Source organism: Amblyomma maculatum, chromosome 3 (assembly GCF_055883805.1).
Source record: "Amblyomma maculatum isolate TAMU_Amacu chromosome 3, ASM5588380v1, whole genome shotgun sequence".
In the NCBI taxonomy this organism is placed as follows: domain Eukaryota; kingdom Metazoa; phylum Arthropoda; class Arachnida; order Ixodida; family Ixodidae; genus Amblyomma; species Amblyomma maculatum.
In genome coordinates this window covers 170,687,916-170,711,949 of record NC_139346.1, presented here as the reverse complement: position 1 = coordinate 170,711,949, position 24,034 = coordinate 170,687,916, and the positions used below count along the sequence as shown (strand labels likewise).

At 45.4% G+C, this 24,034-nt stretch overlaps 1 protein-coding gene and 1 long non-coding RNA gene across 5 annotated transcripts in view; one reads left to right on the top strand and one right to left on the bottom strand.

The window, feature by feature from the left end:
• Positions 1-24,034, top strand: part of LOC146196886 (uncharacterized) — a 111,990-nt gene that overhangs the window by 17,925 nt on the left and 70,031 nt on the right. The window lies entirely within an intron of this gene.
• On the bottom strand, positions 1,501-22,395 carry LOC146196893 (glutathione S-transferase Mu 2-like). Of its 4 annotated transcripts, none has more exons than XM_084598582.1 (3): positions 22,372-22,395; positions 2,904-3,194; positions 1,501-1,974 (listed from the first exon to the last, which is right to left on the bottom strand). In XM_084598582.1, the coding sequence occupies exons 2-3, from the start codon at positions 3,170-3,172 to the stop codon at positions 1,584-1,586; spliced, it is 660 nt and encodes a 219-aa protein (XP_084454708.1). In that variant the 5' UTR covers positions 3,173-3,194; positions 22,372-22,395; the 3' UTR covers positions 1,501-1,583. The 4 variants fall into 4 exon arrangements, with proteins under 4 accessions (XP_084454708.1, XP_084454707.1, XP_084454706.1 ...); XM_084598581.1 differs by lacking the exon at positions 22,372-22,395 and adding an exon at positions 11,995-12,148; XM_084598580.1 differs by lacking the exon at positions 22,372-22,395 and adding an exon at positions 11,924-12,112.

The following is a 24,034-nucleotide window of genomic DNA, read 5'->3' as shown; positions in this document are numbered from 1 at the left end:
TGCCATGACCATGACCATGACCATGGCCATGAGCTACAGTCCGGACCTTGATCGCCAGGGCGCGAGCGGCGTTATATGCCATTGGAGCTCCGGAAGAGGAGCTCCACCTAGATTTCTGAGGGCCTGGGCCAATAGGGCCTCGGTCCAAACACCTCCTTGTGCAAAGAGTAAATAAATGTTTGTCAACACCGCCAACGAGCCCAATAGACTATCGCCTAAAATTGCAGGTGAGTGTGACACGAAGGACAAGCTGTTCTTCACGATTAGAAGTTGTGAACACTGATATTTCAATTTTATTCGACCGAGAGACGAACACGAATGGGTCGGTCCAGAGTTTTCTCAGCAATTAAGGCGTATTTTACAAGAAGTTAACGGTGTGAATGAGCATTTAAATGGAACGACGCAACCGAAGAGCAATATATTATTTGCTTTTTCGAACTAGCACGTATGGTTGTACAAACACCCTGAACAGCAGCGCAACGAGGAGAACATGAGGGAAAACACAATGTTACAAATGTTAGGTGCGGAGACACTTCTACAACTTATGCGAAAAAGCCATTTGCGGTACAGAAGAAGGGTGAACCAGTGCGATCAATTATGGCCCTAGACGAAAACAAATCCATCAATTATTACGTAATCTACAATAAAAGATAGGCGTCCGTTGAGCCGCTACCGTTGAACGCTGACTAGATATCTACTAACGTCCATCGGATGTCCACAATCTAAGTCCGTCAGAATCAAGCCAAACCGAAATACCTAAGCCGTCTAAGTATAGTGCAGTATATATAGTCCAAGCAGATATACTGCGAAGACATTGCAGAACATATGGGGATATATTCTTTCTGATTTTCACGAGCAGTGATGTGAGGCTCCCAGCGACTAAATGCGCGTTTTTTCTGCAAATCCTTCATTTATACTGCTGCTGGTGCAGTCACTGCCAGATGCGATTGTACGAGAGGAAAGACCTCACGGAAGCGCGTGTTGCCAAGGCATTGATAGATGAGATCGACTCATCTCTCCCTCTGCCCCATGACACTCACCCTCTCCAAAGGGGCGGAATTTCGGCGCAGTTTGAGTGGCCAGTGCAGCGGTGCACGCACACAGCGAAATATGTCCTTTCGTCTCTACTTTGTGAGCCAAATGTCATAGCGGAGAGGGTTTGGTGTCGGTCGAACCTAGGGCTATGAATTCTATCGCTTGAGCCCGCAACCTGAGCCGTTTGTGCAGCCATGCCGCACTGCAGGCGCTTATTGCTCTGCATAGTAGGCTGAGACTTTGCTATGAGAAAGAGAGCTTGTTGAGACCAACCCCTCAGTGTTCTCGGAATAGACACGGACCGCCATCGGGCGTGAAGATGACTTACCGCAACAGATGTGTCGGCGACAAACGCCAATAGCTCGGCGGCCACGGCTGCAGCCTTGCCCGGTCGACCAACCAACTGGGCTTGGTCGTTTTGGCCTACAGGAAGTTATAACCAAAACCAAAGCTTAATAGCTGAGATAAGACAGAATGTGTAATTTTATTAGCATAAAATTAATCTGACGTCCCCTGGCAATGTCACGAGGCTTGATGTCTGTGGGGCGTTACTTGTATCCCCAGAACATGTATGGGGCCATGATAGGCCACTTGGTATACTTGTCCGAGGCAAAGTACTCCTTGAGCTTGGGAAGCTCCTCGAATCTCTTCAAGTAGTCCAAGATTTCGGTACGGCCTTCAAACGCCCCGGGCGCGTACTGGCGGTTCCAGTCGAAAGCCTCGTACAGCAGGAAGTCTACGTAGGTGAGCGAGTCTCCAAGGGCCCATTTGCGCGTCTTCAGGTGCTTCTGCCAATAGCTAAGAGAGTCGACCAGTCTCCGTTCGTGTGCCTCACGTGCCTGGGTCGTGTTTGGGTTCATGGAAGTCAGCACGAGCGCCCACTGTAGGTCGTGTGCTTGCTGCTCCAGCAGCGACAGCTCCGTGGCCTCCCGCTCAGTCCTGCACCAGTAATCAAGGGACGCAGAAGACCAAGTGCGATTTGAAATAATCCAGAATGACGATGGCTGTTGGTTCGAACCCCTTTGGCATGGGGTTCTTTTAATCCTGCTTTCTAATCAGTCACCTTTTAGCCGATAAATCATTGTGCTGTTCATTTAGAATTGACAAACACTGCAAACAAAATAAACATTTCTCTACTTTCTTTGATTGCAATAATTTTTGTATCCGTAATTAGTACTGAAGGGAACGGCTGAGTAGATGCCCGCTCAGCGTGCACAAGTAACACGGAGACTACAGTGATACGACATTGGGAATGAGCGATGCAAAGTAAATTAATTTCAATGCTAAAAGACCAAAGGAGACTAGCACTGCACGGAGCTGAAATGAGTCCGAAGTCGATATAGACAACTCATGCGTCACTGTGCAGTACGTGCAGGTAACTGCACGTACTGCCTGCACGTACTGCCTGTCCCTGAGAGACAGAATAGTGGGCACGTAAGGAGACTATTTATAATTAAGTGCTGCATCGTGCCACATAAGAGGGAGATAAGAAATGATTCATTTATGTATGGCCACGGATGGGTGATACGCATTGAGATTACTGAGGAAGCCTCGCCTAGAGCAAACTTTCCTCGGCTGAATGCTGTCATTATCATCACCACGAATGGGCTTCGCACGAGAGCATATGTGTGCTGTACTTTGCGAAACGCGTCCAGATATTATCGCAACGCAAATTGAAAACGCTTAGTATGTGCAGCAGCTCTACCAATACTGAATCGTTCAGCATCACTTAAACGGGTACTGCGTGAGCTGCATGATTAGCGGCTCTCCTTGCTGTTGTCATGCTCCTAAGCAAATTTATTTTTGAATGCTAGCTGACCGAAATGTGACGCGGCTGCATTTATGCACGAACACTGTCCCACACTGACCTCGCTTCAAGACCGTGCTTCTTTCCAAGGTAGCGTAGAATGGCGACCGTCTGCGTCAGTCGTACGTCACCGTCGATGTAGTAAGGCAAATTGGGGAAGGCTAGTCCCAGAGAGGCTTTGTCTGCAGCCCAGCCCTGTTTCTCGTAGGCCGGTGCGGGTCCAAATTCGTAGCGCTTGTCCTGGAAATTCACTCCCTTGTACACCAGCAGGTTGCGGATGCTCTGGGCCAGACCCCTGGCGCTCGTGTAGCCCACGATTGGAGTGGTCATGTTGGCCGTCGAGAGATTACAACTGTGAGAGCCGAAATAAACAAAAAAGAAATAAATTAGTGGAATCCTAGACAGTGTCTAGCCAGGATAACCTGGATTCCAATAGCCTACCCCCCCCCCCCCCCACACACACACACACATACACGCACACGCATGCACGTGCCTACGGACGCACGTGCCTTGCTATATACCAAAACAAGGGATTCTTGCTTATCGAGTGTCGGCAATTATTGGATGTCAGAGGATGAAGACGATGGCGCATAAAGCGCAGCGCAAGAGTCGGGAAGATTTACACACAAGAATGCGGGAAGTTTGAGACAAAGACTTTCAAATCACAGCGCGACATACTAGTTCTTCAGCACGCATGATGTTTGGATGCAGAAATTTAGCTTTTTCGCGCAGAAATTTAGCTGTTTCGATGTAACATCATTAACGTCAAATGGCCCGCGCGCGATCCTTATGCTACTATATAGAAGGATATTAAATTAATGATGATGCTTGGTAATCATGTCGCCTTGTAGTTAGTGTGGCTAGTATACAGCAGTATTAAATACATGTGCACGCATGGCCCTTCATATCGGTAGGCATGACCACTCGTAGTCGAGCGTGACGCACAATCTGGCCGCACTCTGTTACAGAGACGTTCCCCTGCCGAAATTGTTCAAGAGCAGTAAAGGAAAATACTCTGGTTCATCACTGCTCCCCAGAGGAGGTCCATGTTCGCATCGACAGCTGAATAACAGAGCAAATGTTTCGTTGTACTAAGAACCAGGGCTCCACCATGCCCTGGCACCCGCACGTCCCTGTTTCCTGTACGCTATCCCCTGATGCACCTTTACACAATTTGTCCTTCATGTACCAGGTAGCGTCATATCAAGCGTTGCTTCAGCCGGTGAGTGTCCCTAGCATCTTGATGAACAGCAATATACTGGATATCCGTGAGCCCTTACATGCATGCATGCGGCAGAACGCTCAACTCTTCGTCCTCCTGAAGTGGGCCTCAGAACATCTGTGCTGGCCATCGCGCTCGCCTTTGACTGTTCCGTAAAACCACGCGTATCGTTAATATGAGACGAAAGGCTTTAAAGACACTTTATGGGTTAGGAACAGCTAGAGTCCTTTCGTCCTGTTCTTTATGGACGTATTGGAGAATTGCCGATGCTAGGAGTGAAGTCAAACACCAATCGGAGGAGGGACAGTTCTGAAATTTGTAAAGAAGCCTGTGTGCTAATGATGATATTGAGAACCCAACCGTTTTCAGTATCAATGTCGCAGTGCAGCACAGTGTTTGACTATATGCCGGCATGCGCAGGTGCAGACGACGCGCGTCGCTCGGTGGTCGAACTAGCGCTGATACATGCAGACGACGCGGATATGATAAGGCATCCCAGGCAATGTTTGATAATGTGCCTGTGCAGGCGACTCCTTGCCTTGCGATGTCTCCCACACCATCCCACACCCTCCCCAACTTTTCTGTTTTTAAATTGAAAACATGTGCTTCTAAGTTGTTTTAAACAAGGCTCAATCGCAGTGTTGCCAGAACTAAAAGCGTTTGGAAAAACCGTGCATAGAGAACGTTAAATAGAGAAAAGAAATGACGACTCTGTGTGTTACTTGCGGGTACAGATATTAATAATGCATGGAATGGAATAGGGCTGCTTATGCGTCAGTGCAAAAATAAACAATTTACAAGGGTAGAGGTGCTTGATTGTTCATGGTTTTGAGAACAGCACAAAAGACACGGACGAAGACAAGAGCATGTGCGCTCCCTTTGTGTCTTCGTCCTGATTTATTGCACTGTTTAAACTGTTTAAAAAACTGTTTAAAGGCGTCAGAGACACGACAAACTCCCTAAGAGAAGCTCTAACCCCCTCGAATAGGCACAATTTAAGGCCTAAAATTCTGGCCAATTGGTCGCAATTGCCAGCAACGTGAGCGACGAAGGGAAGGGGGGGGGGGGGGGGGGGGGGGAGGGGGGGATTGGATCATGGCTATCTCACTGAAAATACGGCTACATGGGCTGCACATGCAGCCATGATTTCTATATAGTAATAATCCAGATGCATCATCGACCCTACTTATTTATTCATTCATCTCGCCAGTTTGTTAGAAATTATGAAAACATATTTGATTGTTCTCATTTAATGAACAGCGAAATCGAAAGTGTATAGTTGTCACATTTTCAGAAAACGGTACAAATGTTACCAATCTCACTAATCCTACTCCACCTACTACCAATACTGATAATATTACTACTACGGCACTAATCTGACTGCACCCAAACCTTCTCCTCGGAGAAAATGTACTTGTCGAATTTTCCTTTGTTCTCAATTTTTCCAAATAAATCAACATTATAAAAAACTGTGACATAACTGTAAAAAAATGTTCTTCCTAACAAAACGCACTCTGAACCCTGTGTTTGGCACATGATGGCCTTAGTTGCTTGTGGCCATAAAACCGAATACAATGCAATACAATTCGTTGTTATTCTAGCAAAACTGTATACCGTCTGCGGATTAGCTTTTCACATTCAAATTAGCAGCGCATCCCGAAGCTTTTGCGCCACGGATTTGCAGTACCGAAGTTCGCAAAGAAATTTTTTGTGTGTTCAGCGCGCTCTTGTGTGTTTGGAGATGTGAGTACGTCTGTAACATTTAGGTCATTTATGTTTAGTCTTCACTACAATCAGCACTGGCGACGGCAGGTCAGTTTCAGAAAGTCAAACAGCGTATCTTTTCACCGACATCGCATACCGGCCCCCGTAACGGACATTGCAGGAAGCGTAGGTGGGAAATAAACCCAAAGGAAAGGGGGTGTAAGTTCTCAGTCTTAACTGAAATGTCATAAGCTGTGCAAGTTCCTTGACTTTTGAACGTTTTTCATGCCGACGGCCGACATTTCCAGTCTCTTCGCAGATTCAAAGAATCATCAATGCTCGAAAATGTCTCGACGCATTCCGTCGGTGTTCGTCATTCGTCGCGGCACGCTTAGAAGCACGCATAAATCATGAGCTATAATATGAATAATATGCTGTTGACTGCATTAATAATTTTAGTTATCCCGCTGACTTGTGTTGCTTTGTTATCTTACTAATCCGCATGCACCTGAAACTGTCTGATTTCCGTTGGGCAATGAGTGTTGAGCAATAACGCGTGAGCTGGCAGATCACAGGTCCTTCCAATACGCAAGACTTCAAGAGAGGAAGCGAGAGCGAGAGAGAGAGAGAGAGAGAGAGAGAGAGAGAGAGAGAGAGAAACATAATTTAATAAGACTCAGAATCTAGTACTACGACTCTAGGACAGTCGTGCTTAATCTGACATTCCTTGTACACTTTCTGAAAGGGGGTGGGGGAAATGAGCCGCGGCTGCATTTAGATGTAGACGAAGCGTAGAAGCGTCTTTGTGCTGATCGCTGTGACTACTAGATTCCCAGGCTGAAAGCATTCTTCCGCAGCGGTTACTTCAGCATCTCTTGCTCTTCTTTCGTCCATACCTTCGTCCTCTCGCTTGCAGTGCGGTTCAGGGGTCCGCGGAGAAGTGTGACGGATACGGCGCCTTTCCTTTCCTATCAACCAGGTTACAATTGCATTTAATGAGCCGCGTTTGGCCTATGAATAACCTTGAGAATACCTCCTACAATTTGCTGACGTCATCTATAGCTCGCACTGCAGTCCCAAATGAAAGCAAGACAGTGTTTTAGCACTGCCTTTTAGCATCTACGGTTGCCACAGTATGGGATGATAATGATGATTAAACTTTAATTTCCATCGATTTAGGAGGCCCCTACTCCCCGCTCCTGGCACGCAGGCCTGATGAACGGGGGCTGGAACCTCCACGACTAAGGACTGCCGAATATACATTGGTTATTCGCGGCCTCGGCCGCCAGGCGGACGGCTTTCTGCTGCGAAGCGATGTCGCCGCCGCAGTATGGGTTCTGGGTTCTTACGCAAGTACGATTCTCAATCGGTGGGCTCCAAGGCTCTCTCTCTCTCCATTTGCCAGGCTGTTGGCCGTAGGAGGGGGAGGGAGAAGGGGGAGAGAGGAGATTGGTGATTTTCCCCTCCTGTAGTAGTTGTACTTAGACGCAAAAGCTGTTTAGCATAGAAAACATCACTTACGGGATCAGAGTGTCTACAATTAGCAAAACTTCACAGTGCAAAAGGTGAGGGAACACAAGGAGTTAGAACACACCTGCAGGTATACTTGGTAGGCAGCGCTCTAGGAAGTGGTTACGATTAAAGAAGACAAATTTAAATGTTCCTTCAAACTTATGTTTTGAAGCATCCTTCACCAGTTGCCTATCTTGTTACTGTCTCACCTCTTTACTTAATGCTCACAAACAGGTACTTACATGACTTGTCAACATATGAATCGCGCGTAAGTTACATCGTATTAAGCAAATTACATGGTTTTGTTTGGTTTGTAGGGTTTGGTTTTGTTTGGTTTGTAGGCTATGAGCGACGCCGTAGTGGAGGACTGGCCTTTCGCCTCGACCGAAAGGCGGCCGCCGAGGCCGGGATTCGGGCCCGTAACCTTGGAAACAGTAGTCGCGCGCCATATCCAGTGTGCCACCTCGGCGGGGTGCAACTTACATGGGCTGTAGAGAATACGTGGCATCATCAAAGCCAGCGACCGGTGAGATATGGTTGAGTGCTGAGAATATCATTTAGCTAGTTCATTTAACGGGTTAATAAACGCTCTTTGTATGCTGGCAAGTATAGCAATAGCCAGCAACGTCATTTAACTCATGAATGGGGGCCAAATCATTCAAAACATCGAGCGAACAGGTGCACTAACTATTCAAACCCTTTACTCAACGCATTTTTAGCTTACATTTGGAATGAAAAATGCTAGGACAGAAACAAAAAAAAAACAACTATCATAGTAGCTTGACCAAAGTTTCGGCCCGTCTTGGAATGGGTTATATGCGGACAGGCACCTATGTACAAAACTGAATAAAAAGTGCAGTAACGCGAGGTCACACGCAAACTATACACAGGTTACTGGAAACTAATTAACTTGAAATATAAAGAACCATAAAAGAGTACAAAACACTGAAATGCACATTTTGTTTGAAGTAGATTGTTGCTCATTATAGACGAGATAACGAATGAATGAATGAATGAATCCTTTATTTGACTGTAAGGATGGCTCTCAGCCGTTGTTTGGGTAATTATATAGGGAGTTAAGGACGGGAGTGTAGCTTCTTGCTTCTTCACGGTTCTTCAAGCTGTTTCTCGTTCTCTGCCATGCTGCTGATGTGCACGCTGTAAGTCGACCTCTCTCACATTACTCGAAGAAAGCCGCTTTCACTGCCATATGTGGCTATGGAATGTTGTATTGCAGTGCTTGATAGAATCTGATGTGCTAGGGTGGGATGTCATATGCGTAATTTTGTTTCTTCACAACTCATAAGCATAGATGATAAGAATACCACGAACGCCAAAAACAGATTACACTGCATATTGGAGGACACAGCATCACGTCTTCAAACGAGCAAACAAAAAATTCTTGGGGACACAGATTTCTAGTTTCAATAGTCCTTGTAAATGGATTCGTACATTATAGAGTAACTGGGCTCCGATGTTTCATGTGATTCGCTGGATTTAAAAACAAATACGGCGGAGCCCGGCAAAAATCGTGCTACTGTCTAGAGAGGTTGCTGTCGGCAGGATTCTGTACAGGGCACGTGTTTATGAATTTCCTGATCGCGACCTAAAAGACACAGAAAGCTACACAGGGCCACTCCCCGCACCATTGCTGGACTTCCTAAGCACACGCGTAATGAAGAGCTACTTAAGCTGGTCAGCATACCACCCATACGAGACATTATCAGAGAAGAAAAATGCGAATGCAATCCCGACTAGAAACCAGAACGCAAGGGAAGCAGATCATGGCAAGGGAAAACCAAATCGATACCGAATCAATTTATCTGAGGCCCCTGGGGACAGACAATTCACTCTCGCGGGAGGCGCCGGAAATCGCACTAAGGCCACAGCGACCTATTAGTAGGCGGAACATGGTGGATAGGCCCGTTTTAGAACAGCGAATGACCCTCACAAGACCGCTGGACACAGTAGACATCTACACTGACGCTGCAATTGGAAATAGAAGGGTGAGTGTGGCATGGGTGTGTGTGCCAGCGCCCCAACACAACGGACAGCACATGCGCCACCTACCTGGGGGAACAATTTCACACGCCGAGTTGCTTGCCATATGGGGAGCCATAAATACCATTACGACCGCTGCAGCCACAAGAGGTAATTTCAATGAATATCGAATTTTAACCGACTCATACGCAGTGATTGTAGAGCTGACGGCACCAACTACAGAAGACGCAGTGGCCAACAATATCAGAAAGAGGGTGAAGCGAATGCGGGAAGTTGGAAAAGAAATTCGAATTATATGGACACCGTCACTGGAACGGAGAAGCGCAGCGGCGCAAGCAGGTGGGCTTGCTGACAGTTACAACGTCCCACACCCCAACTCCATGCCTAACTCGACAGAATTAAATCCCTACCAAATAATGCTCACTAAAGGCTCCCCTGGCCGAGAGTGATGCACTATGTTCGCACTAAAATAAAACACGATGGCAGGCTTAGGTTATATGAAGCAACTTTAACGCTAGTGTTTGGCAATACGAAAGGGCTCACTCGGCCACAAGAGATATTTCCCAACAAACTAAAAATATTACAAGGGTTCAACGCTGCTAAACCAAATATTGAGCGAAAGCATTAACTGCGGCTGATCGAGCGTCTACTTCTCTTTTTCTTCTTCCTCAGCCCACATATAAAGTCCCACTTTAACCAACCCGTATGAACGCGCCTTAGTGGCCTATAGGGGTAACGTGAATGCCAGGGTCCTAGCAGGCTAATTCTGACATATCCGTCCCATGTGAAACGAGAGACCCAAGTTGGCAGCTCCTGCCAGCCCACATATAAAGCCCTGCTTTAACCAAGCCGTATGAACGTGACTCACGTCACGTATCACGTGAGCACCAGCTGCGCCACTAGCGCGCCACTCCAACCGCTACAGTGTCACGTGGGGTGTGACGTCACAGCGTCACGTGGGTGCGGCCGCGCCACGCAGAAGGCTCGAAACCTAGAGTAGTATTGCTTTCGCAATAATAACAAACGCTACCTACACACCACACATACTTGACAAGTGGTTTCTCGGCAAACACTAAACACTCAAACCCAACATATGCACCCACTGTCAGGAGCAGTGTACAGCAGACCTAAAACATCTTATATGGCAACGCGCATTGTTTTTACGATACGAGATAATAAAGATGGAGGAGTTACATGCTTGGCATTATGAAATATTCGTTCCAATTTTACTTTGAGGTATTATGTATATAAATGTTATTACCTCTAAGATATTCAGGTGCTTCGGCAAGTGATGCTGAAGACTGTGGAAGCCATGATTAGTACGAAAAAAAAAAAGCGATTGACCAGAATAATCGTATGTTCTAATGGCATATGATGCTTCAAAGATTCTCCCAAGGTTACACAAAATTATTAAAGACTTATTGCTATTACTGGTACTTACTTTATGTTTTAAAATATTTCAGGGGTGCACTTAAGTCTGCCTAGGTGCAGCGGTGCGCGTTCTGTCACGCCGCTTGGCGTATTCGCCCGTTATTACGCTAGAGGACGTCGGCCACGCTCGGCCAGATGATTTGTGTATGGCGTATTTACCTATGTTAAATGATGGGGTGGCTCAGACAGATTTTCGTGAAGACGACAATGTTTACTGCACAGTGCGTGAGTGTGCTGCATTTTTACACGATGCGTGATCGACTGCAATGACAGTATAGCGCTTTCGAACGTAAGCCAGGGAAGCTGAACTTTTCCTATTGCTGCGGGTCGGAAACCCTGCGGCGTCAATGTTTTTTTTTTTCTTTATTGAGAATTCGTGCGGGACACTCTCTGTTCACAAATCTTGTCAGTGCCATTCATGAGTCAAGAAATGCTTTCGCGTTAACATTTCATAAATGTGTGGAAATGTAGCTTCCCGCATTAGGAGAGGCAAATAATTATTCTGGACATCGCACGTGACATTCGTTATGCGACAAATGACTTTGTTTTATGGCATGAGTAATTTGTTTGTTCCTTCTCGTCGTGTCAGTCCAGATAATTGGTTTGTTGCTAGAGCGCGAGGATACACTGTACAGGCGGCGCTGGGATGGTCCACTGTGCATCCAAACTCTGCTGCCGTGAGTCCTTCGGGCCGAGCTAAAGACCTAAATCACACCCTGGACAATTACAGGGGTGCGTTTGACTGTTAAAATTCCTTTCCTATAGAGAGTACGCACCTACGTCATAGTGGCGGCCATTTTGTGGTGCATGCAGCACGGCAAAAGGCTGAAAGCATATCTAGTCGCCTTATCACCGCCTGCTCCGGCTTCCACTGCTGAAGCTCTGCCCTGCACCACAATATGGTGACATCACTTGAATACCTCCTATAGCTTCTCCCGAAGTATCCCAGACAGCTGACGACGCATGCCATTTGTCGCTCCGGCAGAGCGCGAAAGCTTGTTCCTTAAGCGCAGATAGATATGGCGTGGAAAACAATCTATGGTCCCTCTCACCAGGCCGTTTTCAGTGGCGCTGCAATAAGCGCGGAACCGCGAGTACAGGTCTCCTTTTCTACTCTCGGAAAAGTTTGTGGGTGCACAACGATACAAACGGCACATCTGCGATTCAAGTGTACCACGAAATGCAATTTGACATCAATACGATGTACTCACGTCAGATGATTGAACGCACCTTTCGTTAAGTTTCTAAATGGCTAACTTTCTGGCAATTTCTTAGGACGTACCACAGTCTGGCCGCAGACAGCCTGAGATCACGCAGACATGCAAGTAACGCTGAACTAGCTCCGAATTCTTTCTCGAAATCTGTGGCCTAATCCATGCCCATTACATCTTATATGTCAGGAAGAAACCTTTACACTGATGATCATTTGTGAGCCTAGTATGTGCTATGCTTGTCGGTATGAACAGTCGTGGCATATAATGAATGGTAGTTTGTATTTTAATTTATTCAGCTGGGTGAATAGCGAGCGTGCAAAGGTCAATATTTCATTATTTAGTTCAGCACTTTCGAAATTAAATTCCAGATTCTATAGCACTGGGTCGATTTAGAAAAAAAGCTCATATATGAACTCTAATGTATTTAACACTAAAGATCGGTCAATACTGCGCTTAGAGAAGATGTGTCATTTTCTCTTTTATGGTCTCTAAATGCTGTTTTTTTTTTTTTCTGAGCTTTAATGAGCAGTTCTTGCTTCACTTGAGCCCATTTATTACAGTATTAGTGCGTCAGCTTAACGAAAAGGGTATGCGCCATTCACGCATGAACATTACTCATAATGGCCATATTCAAAGGGCACAATGTATACGTAAAAGCTGGCACGAACGGGAATCACCTGAAATAGCTACGTACAATATGCGTCCTCCGCTGCGGATGGCGCCACGGACGCAGCAGTATATTTAGTGGCCAATCCGGCGGAAATTGTAATTGCCTAATGTAGAAAATATAGTTAGTTATGTAGTACTTTAAAATTCCAAGAGCACTGCAGAACCTGCACTGGAGAAACGCGAAAGACTTGGCGTTGCCGCTGCGCATGGAATATCCCCGCCCGTTGTGGAGTTTTCGATAGCAAGGCCGGGGATCTTGGTGCATAATGGAAATGAAATTTCCTTTGCTTGATGCCCGTTCGTTGCAATGCTATATATATAGTTATTATGGTTTACAGGAAATAACAGGCGCATTATCTAGCTGTCACACTTTCTCCTGCAAGTGTGAGATTAGACCTTATAGAATCGCTGTTGTCGCGTGGCGTTCTTTGGCACGCATTCTTTGCAGCGCTCATTCAAATGTGCGATTGGCGATATGCGTCGCTCCTATCGCGCGGCGTTCTCATAGTCACGTTACATTCTTACACAAGCCGGAAGCGCCGGAAGCGGTGTGGTGGTGAAAAATGTTTATTTATTTATTTATTGATACTGCAATCCTAGTGTTGAGATTTTAGCAGAGTGGGAATACAAACCAAGCAGTTTAACAAAACAGGCAAAAATAAACAATAATTACAGTGCAAGTTGGAGCTCTTCTGCACAATTAGGAATAGAACCAAACATATACAACAAAGCAGTGAAATAACAAATGCAATAAGGTGATGAGAAACTAGGTTTAATGATTTAAAAGAAGTGGAGGTATGCATTAGCCGGATCTTTGACGATCTGGTCCTTACAAATAGGTGGGGTCCCTATATAGTACGGTATCCCAGTTGCGTGGGCCGCTGTCCGGGCGCGCTCGACCAGCGACGCGCACGAGAAGAGCACGAGGGCAGGATAAGAGCCTTTCTTCCCGTGATGTGTAGAGGGGCCTACGAAAGCAGTAACGACCCTCTAACATCTGTCCAACTTTTGCCTTTCACCCCTTCGCACTCCTAAACCGAAAAGCGAAGAGCCAGTCTGGATGAGGGTGACAATGACCCGTCTCCTTCCTTTTCCTGCGTAGCCTTCGCCGCAGCGCCACGGTAAGTTCACCGGGAGTACCGGAACTCTGCCCCGATGAACTTTTGTTACGTCTACACTTCGCCCTCCCCCCCTTCTCCTCATCCTTTCCTGATAGACACCATATGGCCTAATGCCGCAGTACCATCATCCTGTTGCACATTCCTGCGCTCTCGTCATAGTCATCGTTTTCCAATAGATACCCTCCGGATTACAGCCGTAGTACCACCATCAGGCAGCGCTTTACTCCGCTCTTGCCATAATCTTCTCCTTCCCGGACAGACACCTACTGGGTTCATGCCGTAGTACCGTAATCAGGTGGCGCTTTCCTCCACATAACCTTCTCCTTCCTGGATAGACCCCCTCAGCGTTAATGCCGTAGTACCATCATCCTGTTGCGCATTGCTGCGCTCTCGTCATAATCGTCTCTTTCCCTTCTAGTTATACAACCATTATGCAACGCATTCCTCTGCACTCGCCATAACCTCCTTTACCGATAGAAGCCCTAAATGTTATGCTGTAGTACCATCATTCTGCTGTGCCCTCCTCCACTCTTGCTACAATCTCTTTCACCGATAGACATCCTCGAAGTTAACGCCATAGTGCCATAATCCTGTAGCGCACTTCTGCACACTCGCCATACTTTCCTGCCCTGCTTGGCATTTCCGGGTTGATGACATTGTACAGCCATTATACCACGCTTTCCTTAGCTCTCGCCATAATTTGCTTCACTGATAGACACCCCTTCGGGTTAAAGACGCGTAGTAACATAATCCTGTTGCGCATTCCTCTGCTCCTTCTTCCTTCAACGACAGACCCTATTTGGCTTAATGTCATATTACTATAATCCTGTTGAGCCTTCCTGCGCTCACGCCATATTCTTCTTCCTCGACAGGCATCCTCTGGGATAATGCCGTAGTACCATCATTATGTTGCGCATTTCTCCGCTGTCACCGTAATCGCATTCCCCGGTAGACACCCATAGTACCCTCATCGTGTTGCATCTCCTGTTGCCATTAAAATATATATCTCTCTCATCGTGTTGCGGATTCCTCCGCTCTCTGCCATAATCTTTTCCTTCCCCATTAGCACCCTCAGGGTTAATGCCGTAGTATCGACATCATGTTGCGCGTTTCTCCGCTGTCGGCAGAATCTCCTTCACTTCCTTCACCGCGCCCGCCAATGCACTCCACCATGCAACTGGTCGTGAAACGCGTTGCGAGATCACTGACGGCGGCATGTGACCTCGCCCTTCACCCAGGCCGCCTTTTCGTAGTCATGGACACCGCATTTCCGACCTGCGCTTCCTCGTCGACACTGGTGTCGAAGTCAGCGTCCTGCCGTCCACCAAGGCTGAGCGTACTTCCGAGTCACCTGGACTTACTCTCCGTGTGGTCAACTCAACCTCCGTCGCCACGTATAGTCTCCGGTCTCTCACTCTGGACCTTGGCCTGCGGCGCACGTTTCGATGGGTCTTAATTGTCGCCGATGTCCATCAACCCATCCTCGGATTCGACTTCCTGACACATTTTGATCTGGACGTCAGCATGCGTTGCCATCGTCTCATTGACAGCCCGACGCGCCTTTCCATCACTGTCGTTATATCGGCTGTCGCTTCCACTGGCATCCGCACGTTGATCTCGTCATACCCGTACGCCCAAGTCCTCACAGAATTTCCTGAGGTCACGAGGCCTTGTAATTCTCCACTAGCCACCCAAGCATGGCAAACCCACCACATTGTCATACGTGGTCAACCCACCGCAGCTCGTCACCGCCGCCTCTTCGGTGAGCGTCTGGCTTTTGCTAAACGGGAATTCGAACACATACTCCAGCTGGGTATTATTTGCCCTTCCTCCAGCACTTGGCCCTCACCGCTCCATCTGGTGCTAAAAAAAAAAAAAAAAAAAAACCGGGTGACTGGCGTCCGTGCGGCGACTACAGGGCTCTCAACGCTTGCACGGTCCACGATAGTTATCCCCTTCCACACATCGAAGACTATACTGGACGTCTGGACGGACGCAAGGTGGGCGGATGAGGTTAAGACGTTTGCAGGGGTCAAGCGGATACGGGTAGCAGATAACTAAGTGAATGGGAGGTATATGCGAAAGACGTTCGCCCTGCAGTGGGTGAAGGGCGCTGATGATGACCACCATCAGGGTGTGCATTAATCCGCTCTCATCATTACGTTCCAAGCCACTGCTCCACATACATGGCAAAATTGCTTTTGAAAAGCAGTTAATTGCGTTACTGAATACTTTTTTAAATATCGCGTCAATGTAGTTGAATTACGTTAGCAATTGCATTACCAAAATTAACAACTATCTCTTCGTCACTCACCCCACAACAAATAGGTCTCCTCCTTCTAATTATGCACACCAATTATGGCGGTCAAACGCTAGACTTTAGGGTAACTAACCTGTGGAATAGCCTCGATTATAATTTTCAGTCTTTTACCTACGCTTCGCGCCTTTCACGAACGACTAAGACATTTTCTGCTTAACTCACCCTAGTTTGTATTTTGTTATGTTCACGAATGTTGTTTGTGGTGTTTGAAAAAAAAAAAAGTGTTTATTTCATGTCACCGCGCAATTCTGATCAGTTCTTACTGCTCTAATGGGTTTTGTTATGTTATGCTGTCAAAAAGAAGTAATGTTTAGTTTGTTTGTTGGGACCTTTAAACAAAATTTTGTTTGGCCTCTGAAGTTTTACTTTTGTATACTCTGTACATGTGCTGCGCGATGTCAGTGCATGTTAAAGAACCCCAGGTGGTAGAAATTTCAAGAGTCTTCCATTACCGCTTGTCTCATAGCCTGAGTCGGTTTCGGATGGTAAACGCCATAAAATAAAAAAAAGAAACTTTTGTATACTCGGTTTTTGTATAATAAATGAAGATTTCCAAAAAGTAATAGGATTTACATCAAATCTACTGCCTCAAAATAATGCATTAACTCTTAAATTAATCTTTCTTTTCATGCATACAAAAAGTCAATAGAGTAAAATGAACAACAACGTCTATCCAGACGCTACGCGTACATTCTTGCCAAATTCCGTCCGGGACAGATATTCTCTTTGTCATCCTTCCTACTACACACATTAGAAAATTGGGACAATGGGTAGTAGTAGTAGTAGTAGTAGTAGTAGTAGTATGAAACACTGTGGTGGTTTCCCCGCTCGTCATGCTAGTACAGCTTTTTTTTTTCTTTGCTCCATGACGGAGATTTCTAACTGTAACAGGACCCTGGTATTCACGTTACCCCTACAGGCCACTAAGGCGCGTTCATACGGCTTGGTTAAAGCCTGGATTTATATGTGGGCTGGCAGGAGCTGCCAACTTGGGTCTCTCGTTTCACATAGGACGGTGATGTCAGAATCAGCCTGCCAGGACCTTGGAATGTACGTTACCCCTATAGGCCACTAGGCCACTAAGGCACGTTCATATACGGCTTGGTTAAAGCCGTATTCGGCTCGGTTGCGGCTCAAGGTCAAACGTGGTCCTTCCCGGGACTACGCGACGGGCTGAAACCTGGCGCACTATTGCTAACGCAACAAAATTGGTAGAATCGGGCTCTCGCTTGGAACGCGGCGCGAAGAGAGCTACCGAAGTCGGGGGTGCTGCGCCTAGCAGGGGTGAACGTCATGGAATTGCACCACAAGGAGATGGGACCCCGCCTGCCCGAGAACATGGCCTGGACCCACACACGACCAACGTGGTGGCATTGGCAAACAAGTGCGCTACGCGTGGTGGGAGAGCTGCTAGGTGTGTTTGACGGCTCGACGATGACCAAATTTTCCTGGGAAGGGGCTCGGTCTAGGCGATTTCATGTAAGTCGGGGAAACTGCTTGGCGAGCTGTTACTGTTCTAAAACTTGCCCAGCTGGGTCAGTGATTCGTTCTATCGGACAACCATTAGTCCGCCTCGTGCGGCAGAAGTCCGTATGGGTACATTTTTTGGTTCATGACTTCTTTCCCAAGCATTTCGTCCTTGAACAGACGAGCACCAGACCTAAGAAAATCTTGTGCCCATTGGAAACCGGTGGGTACGTACCCGGTGGCACCAGAAATCGAACCTGGTACCTCCAGAATACGAGGCAGATCGCTCTACTGATTGCAAGGGTGCGCATGTGCCGGACCATGTAGCAACAAATGAGAAACCGGATTCGACAGCTGCTCCGTTATAGGAGGAGGACGAATTAGATACTGTATCGGGGTAAGCACCTGCAGTCAGACGCTCTTTTCTTTTCTTTTTTAGGCGCGCCGCATTGCGGTCTTTGTACTCGAAATAAATTCAAGTTGGGAGCATTGCACGATCGTATCATTATATTATACAGATAATGTGACATTTCACACCAAGGGGCGCTTAATTTCCAACTGTCAAGTATTTCTGCACAGCATAAACCGTGGTTTGTGAAAAATGTAGTTTCGTTCAAGATGCTTAGTTAGTTATGACTTACATTTAAGTTAGGGGAACATATAATGCCATTAAAAAATTGTCACTGCGGAGGTTATAATGACAATCTGCGCACATTACACCCTTTTGGTATTTGACATCTTAAAGAATATTGCCAGAACCTGGACATGAGTTAAGCGCTAACTATTGCCCCAAGGCGTGAACCACTACCATCATTGTACATCTTCCCCAAAGTTTGTGAGCTCACATAAAAAATATTTCAGAAAACGCAGACGCCACATGAACTCATTATACAAGAATACCTGGCGCTGGCGGAAAAATATAGGAACTACATTTTATTTCATACAGGTGGCTCAAAAACTAAAGATTGTGTTGAAAGTGCGTAGTGCAAGATGAAAAAGAGAAATCAGTACGACTCCCTCAGCGCAATTTTTTTTTTACAACAGAATGTTAACCAGTTGGTATCGCAGTGGACAAAATAAGGAATGAAAACATCAATAACAGCATTACGTATATACACTGATTCTTTAAGCGTCTTCACTGCATTAAACTCTAAAAATGCAGTTAAAATACTGATTGGCAATATATTACACAACATAATTCAGATAACGTCCCGAAAACATAATGTAATTCTGCTGGATCCGCAGTCATGTTGTGATTAGGGCTAATAAAAGAACTGAAACATGCGCTGCACAGGACAAATCCATGAAAATAAAGCATGAGCATACCTCACAGAGATTGCATAAAGTTGGTGTGCAACATACTAAGAGCTAAGCGGCAAGTTGCTTAGGCAAATGAAGAAAACAAGCTGCGTTCTGTTAAGCCCTTTTTAGGCGAATGGAAATCGTGCCAACATCAAGAACGTTTTATAGAAGCTTATAGGATACACACACATCACACATAATTCCGTCATAACAGAAAAAGACGAACCAATCTGTGATTTGTGCTGCGATGAGCTCGCAGTCAATCACATTTTAATCTCGTATATTAATCTCATGCCCACGACTTGTGGATCTTAGGAAAATATATTTTACTGTATAAACACATTTCATTTCATCCTGCATTTCTTTTAGACGAACAATCGTTCTTCGATTTTACTCTAGTTTGTACGTTTCTTAAGAACGCCACGTTTTAAATTGAATATGAGCATCATAACTAAAGGCATTTTACTTAACGAATAATCTAACCTTGTGGTTGGCGCATCATAGACAGAGTTGCTTATGCACCATAAAGCCCCACATAACTAACTTAAACTAGAGGTTCTGCCTTGGAGGTTCAGTGGTTATAGGTCCCTCGACTCCCGATACCAAGGAAGCAGGTTAATACTCAATGGAGCGACCACATTTTTAGGGGAGGCGAAAAGTAAGGCGCCCGTGTGCTGTGCGATTTCAGTGCACGTTAAAGAACCCCAGGTGGTCGACATTTCCATAGCCATCCACTACGGCGTCTCTCATAGCCTGAGTTGGCTTGCGGGACGTTGAGCCCCATAAACCAAACCAAAGGAAATCAATTTACACTTTTGTCTTACTGCGAAGCTTTAAGACCAATATGGAGACGAAAACTGTCCGACTGCAGTTTCTGTACCTGCTGCCTGGCAGGGGTGTGAGCTGCCCGCCGCCTGCTACAGTTGGTACAATAATAGAGTCGAACGCTGTGCTAGTTGGTCACACATCTCTTGGAAGAAGGCAGCCGAGCAGGCAACAAAACAGAAGAAGCACACGCAGACACAAGTACAATGCTGCACTGACAACTATATTAACAAGAAACCGCACGTCTTCTCTCTTCACTTCACGTCTGCAGCCAACTTCTTCCTTGTCTTTAACATCCTGCCGGTTTGCGCAAAAATTCTAATTCCTTCTTCAACAAAACCACTGATGGCACACTGACACATACTGACACATTTGCGGTGCACTGCAAAGACTGCGTTGGTTGTAGAGACCAAAAATGTCCGGCTGACCTTCACAATGTTAAGGTTATGAAAAGGACGAAGGACAAGTTAGCAAGGGAAATTTATGAAGCATATGCAATCTGTGACTCGGGAGAGCAATGTGTCAGTATGCCATCAGTGGTTTTGTTGAAGAAGTAATTAGAATTTTTGCCCAAACAGGAAGGATGTTAAAGACAAGGAAGAAGTTGGCTGCAGACGTGAAGTGAAGAGAGAAGATGTGCTGTTTCTTGTTAATATAGTTTTCAGTGCAGCATTGTTCTTGTGTGCGTGTGCGCGCTTCTTATGCTTTGTGTTATTACCTGCTCTGCTGCCTCCTTCCAAGAGACAGTTGGTACACGGAAGAGCCACCATGGCACGGTTGACAGGTGCAAAATGGAAAGACGATCCTTCTTATTTCTTTTTCAAGGGAATAAGCGAGAGGTATGATAGACTCGGATGTAAGCAGAGTCATATAGAACGAAAGGCCTTAACACGGCGCTCATGCTACATAAGCGGAGTCGAAAACGCGAGTACGCTGTCCCTGAGTTTCAACGCGACAGCGTTAAAAGCTTGAAGTGTGCGGTGAATCCGACGTCGGCGAATTTGGGCGTCAGCGTTGTGAGCCAAAGCTGGCAGGTGGCTTGGTCGGGCACTGATTGGTTGTCAGGTTGTGGGACGTCAGGAGACCACGTGATATGGCCGAGTTAACAGGAGCTGTAAGCTCGGGTAGTTTCTTTGGTGTGGGAATCCAACCCACCGGAATCCATGGATCAGGGGACAGAAATGCTACCCGTATAGACCACGCAGGCCCGCTCGTATGGCTTGGCTAATGCTTGACTTTATACCTGTGTTAGGTGGCGTTTCACATGATGTGTAGATTAAGAATTAATTATTATGGGCGATATAATAGCGGCAAAATAAATGCCAGAATTAGATATTAAGCGAGTAGCTAGGTGCATGTACATGAAGGGAGGACTGCGAACGGGAGCCAATAAAGATGAAGCTTAAGTATCTCCTAAATTTATTTTGTCTGACAGATCCCATCTTTCAACTTTAGTTACCTTTTTTTCTACTGATTCTTCCAGCAAGCACTGTTGTAAGTGCTTAGCAACAGTTTGTCGCAAAGGTAAGACTTTAGAAATAAAATTTATGAAATGTCATATCGAAGTTGTAAACAAAGAAAGGTTTATGAAACTTGGCGCAAACAGTGCTTTTTACGCATATCTACCTTTTCCTCATGACTTGAAGCTTCGATTTGAAATCAATACTGAAGGACGGCATATACATGCTACTGAAGCGGAACTAGAAATATAATCCTAGAGTAGAAATGAGCAAATTTTTTCGGTGAAAACAGGTAAAAAGGCTAGGAAATATCGTTTTTTTTTTTTTTTTTGCACGCTTAAATTCGTTGTGGCACTTCTGCATCATAAATATGCTTTCCAACATTACTAACTTGAGCGCTGTGTTAGAGGTAATTTCGAGGAAAAGTGTTCAAATGTGGAAAGGGAAAACAATAAATTTAAGGAAATTACGGAAGCCTATTCAGCGAATTTTGTACTTGAAACTACAGCTTCTGCGAATTGTCTCTGCAAAGTTTCTTTAACGTGTATTTCGTTACACTGTATTGCTTAACAATATTTTATTCCCTTTCTAAATTGTCACTGCGCCTCAAAACTGGCGAATCGAGTGCTCAGGCTGACGTAAGAAACAGATAAACTCCAAGTGACTTTTGGCCGCTCACAAGTACTAGGTTAAAATACCAGAAAATGTTAATTCAGTCGTTGTCTGTAATATTCACCTGAAATCCACAAACTGTGTTCAGTACCTGAATAAGCGCTAATTAAAGTGTGCCGAATTTGCAAACAAAAATCGTAAAGTTCAACCAACTAGTTTTCTATAGTTAGAGATAAAAAGGCAAACCTTCAATTTTATATTGCATTCATGCCCAGAATAACGAAAGATCGCAAAAATAGAAAAAGGGAATTGACTGAAATACAGCGGAGAGTACGATATTCGGGCGCCAAGAAATTCAGAAGAGTGAGAACCTTTTAGTTCTGCTCAGCGTACAAAGGTCAACCTAGTTCATGTACTGTATAAGCCAAAATTGAAAACTAAGCATATTGGCAATATATATCATACGAATAACCGAAATACATTGTTGGCATTGCTGTGGATCTTTGCCGCTGAAAGCTTATTATTGTATATATGCTGTTCTTACATTCACCTTACACCGGAAACGAAAAACCACTGGGGAAAGACGTCTACCATTTACACAGCTACTGTATTGTGAAGCCCTATCCAGCTTCCCATGTTCATGCTCAAAGATAGTTCTTTATACGCTACCTTTAAACAACCGTGCGATGTCGCCGCAGCAGTCTTCTGATTCTTCTAGCTGGTACACACCTGCATGGACAAAGGAGGTTTGCTGCCTCTATGGAGATCCTACCTGAGCGATGTCGATAAGGGGTGCTCCTGAGTGGTGGTTCTTCAGCAACATTGTGATTCCTGCACAGCGAAGCGCTGAAGATAACTGAGTATGAATGATTATGAAACGCTTTCCTTTTGATCACGCAATTGTTCCAATGGCATCTTTAGATGCCGGTGAGGTCGATATTATCTTCTCCTGCGGTGTGGTATGCGTAAGGACCTTTTGTTCTCGGCTAAAGATCTCCGCGTAGGGTATTTTTGCGCGCACTGCTCATATGGGGGCGTCATCTCGGCGGCAAAAGCACTGCAAGAGGTTCCAATTTGGCCAGAAAATGAAAGAGAGGCTGGAATGTGAGCAGCCCCTTAGCTGTCTTCGGATTCTAACCTAGATCCCACAGCGGTCTTTAATATGTAATGAAACACCAGAGCAAGAGAGCAAGCTTACGGCAACAGTTCAGATGCGTGGGAAGGTTGTAGAACAGAGTAAAACAGTAGTATTTGCAGCAGCGTTAATTATGTTCCTGAAGTGCTTTGAGTTGGTTTGTAACATTTCAGGGAGGGTAGAGGAAAAGAACAAGTGTTTAGTTTTGGCAGTGAGATCGGAATATTGCTTAGCAGTAGTGTGGTATTTGTTCCATGTACATTTATTATTTGGTAACTGCGCAGAACGGAACAGGCGCTTTTTCTTGTCATTTAAACGTTTCAGTGTTGTATTAAACCAAGCTAAACGTGTTTGTTCCGTTAGGCTGACGGTAGGGATGTAAACTTTTATCAAATGCAATTCGGATTTGAAGAGAGACCGGTTCAACAAAGTAGAGCGTAAGTGATATGTAGAAGCGAAATCGTTATAGAATGGAAGGACAATGTTTCTGTTAGCGAAACGATTTTACTATATGATAAACTGATAATACTACATAAGGAATCATGTCTGGGTACTCTGAATACTGTACTGCAAATGTTACTGTGAAAAAGAGATAGATGATCATTTTTGGGCTGTCTGGGGAGAACTTAGCTGCAATGACTTACGTCCTGTGCCGCAATAAAGTTTCTCGCTCTCTCGAAGTAAGCGTTTCTTGCGGTTCACAGACACATGCACAAAACCAAGCTTATTAGTTTCTTCATGCTCACTCTTCACGTGGCTTCTATTTATGATTTTCTGTTGTGATGGTCATGTTTTTTGCCCTTTATACATATGACGCAAACTTTTGTCTTAAAGGGACAGTCTATTAACTTTCTCAACAATTTTTTTTCTTGCTTTATCAACGAGTTGACAAATTAACGAATGCCAGGCTCTGGAGCTGAGAAAAACGGCAGAATCATTTAAAACTTAATATTTCTATATGTTGTTCTTGGTTTCTCAGTGGTAGCCCGCGTCTGCAAACATTTACGTTGTGAGATACGACACAGTTAGTATAGTAACTCTACGCAGCTCTGTGAACACAACGACTGCCGCGCTAGTTAATATGCTTGCACAGCGTGTAACTAAGGTGCATAGATGATTGTTAAAACTTTAGCTGGGAGCAGCAGAATGGCTTCAAATAGAATGAAATGAATAAATAAACTAAATAAACCCGGTGAC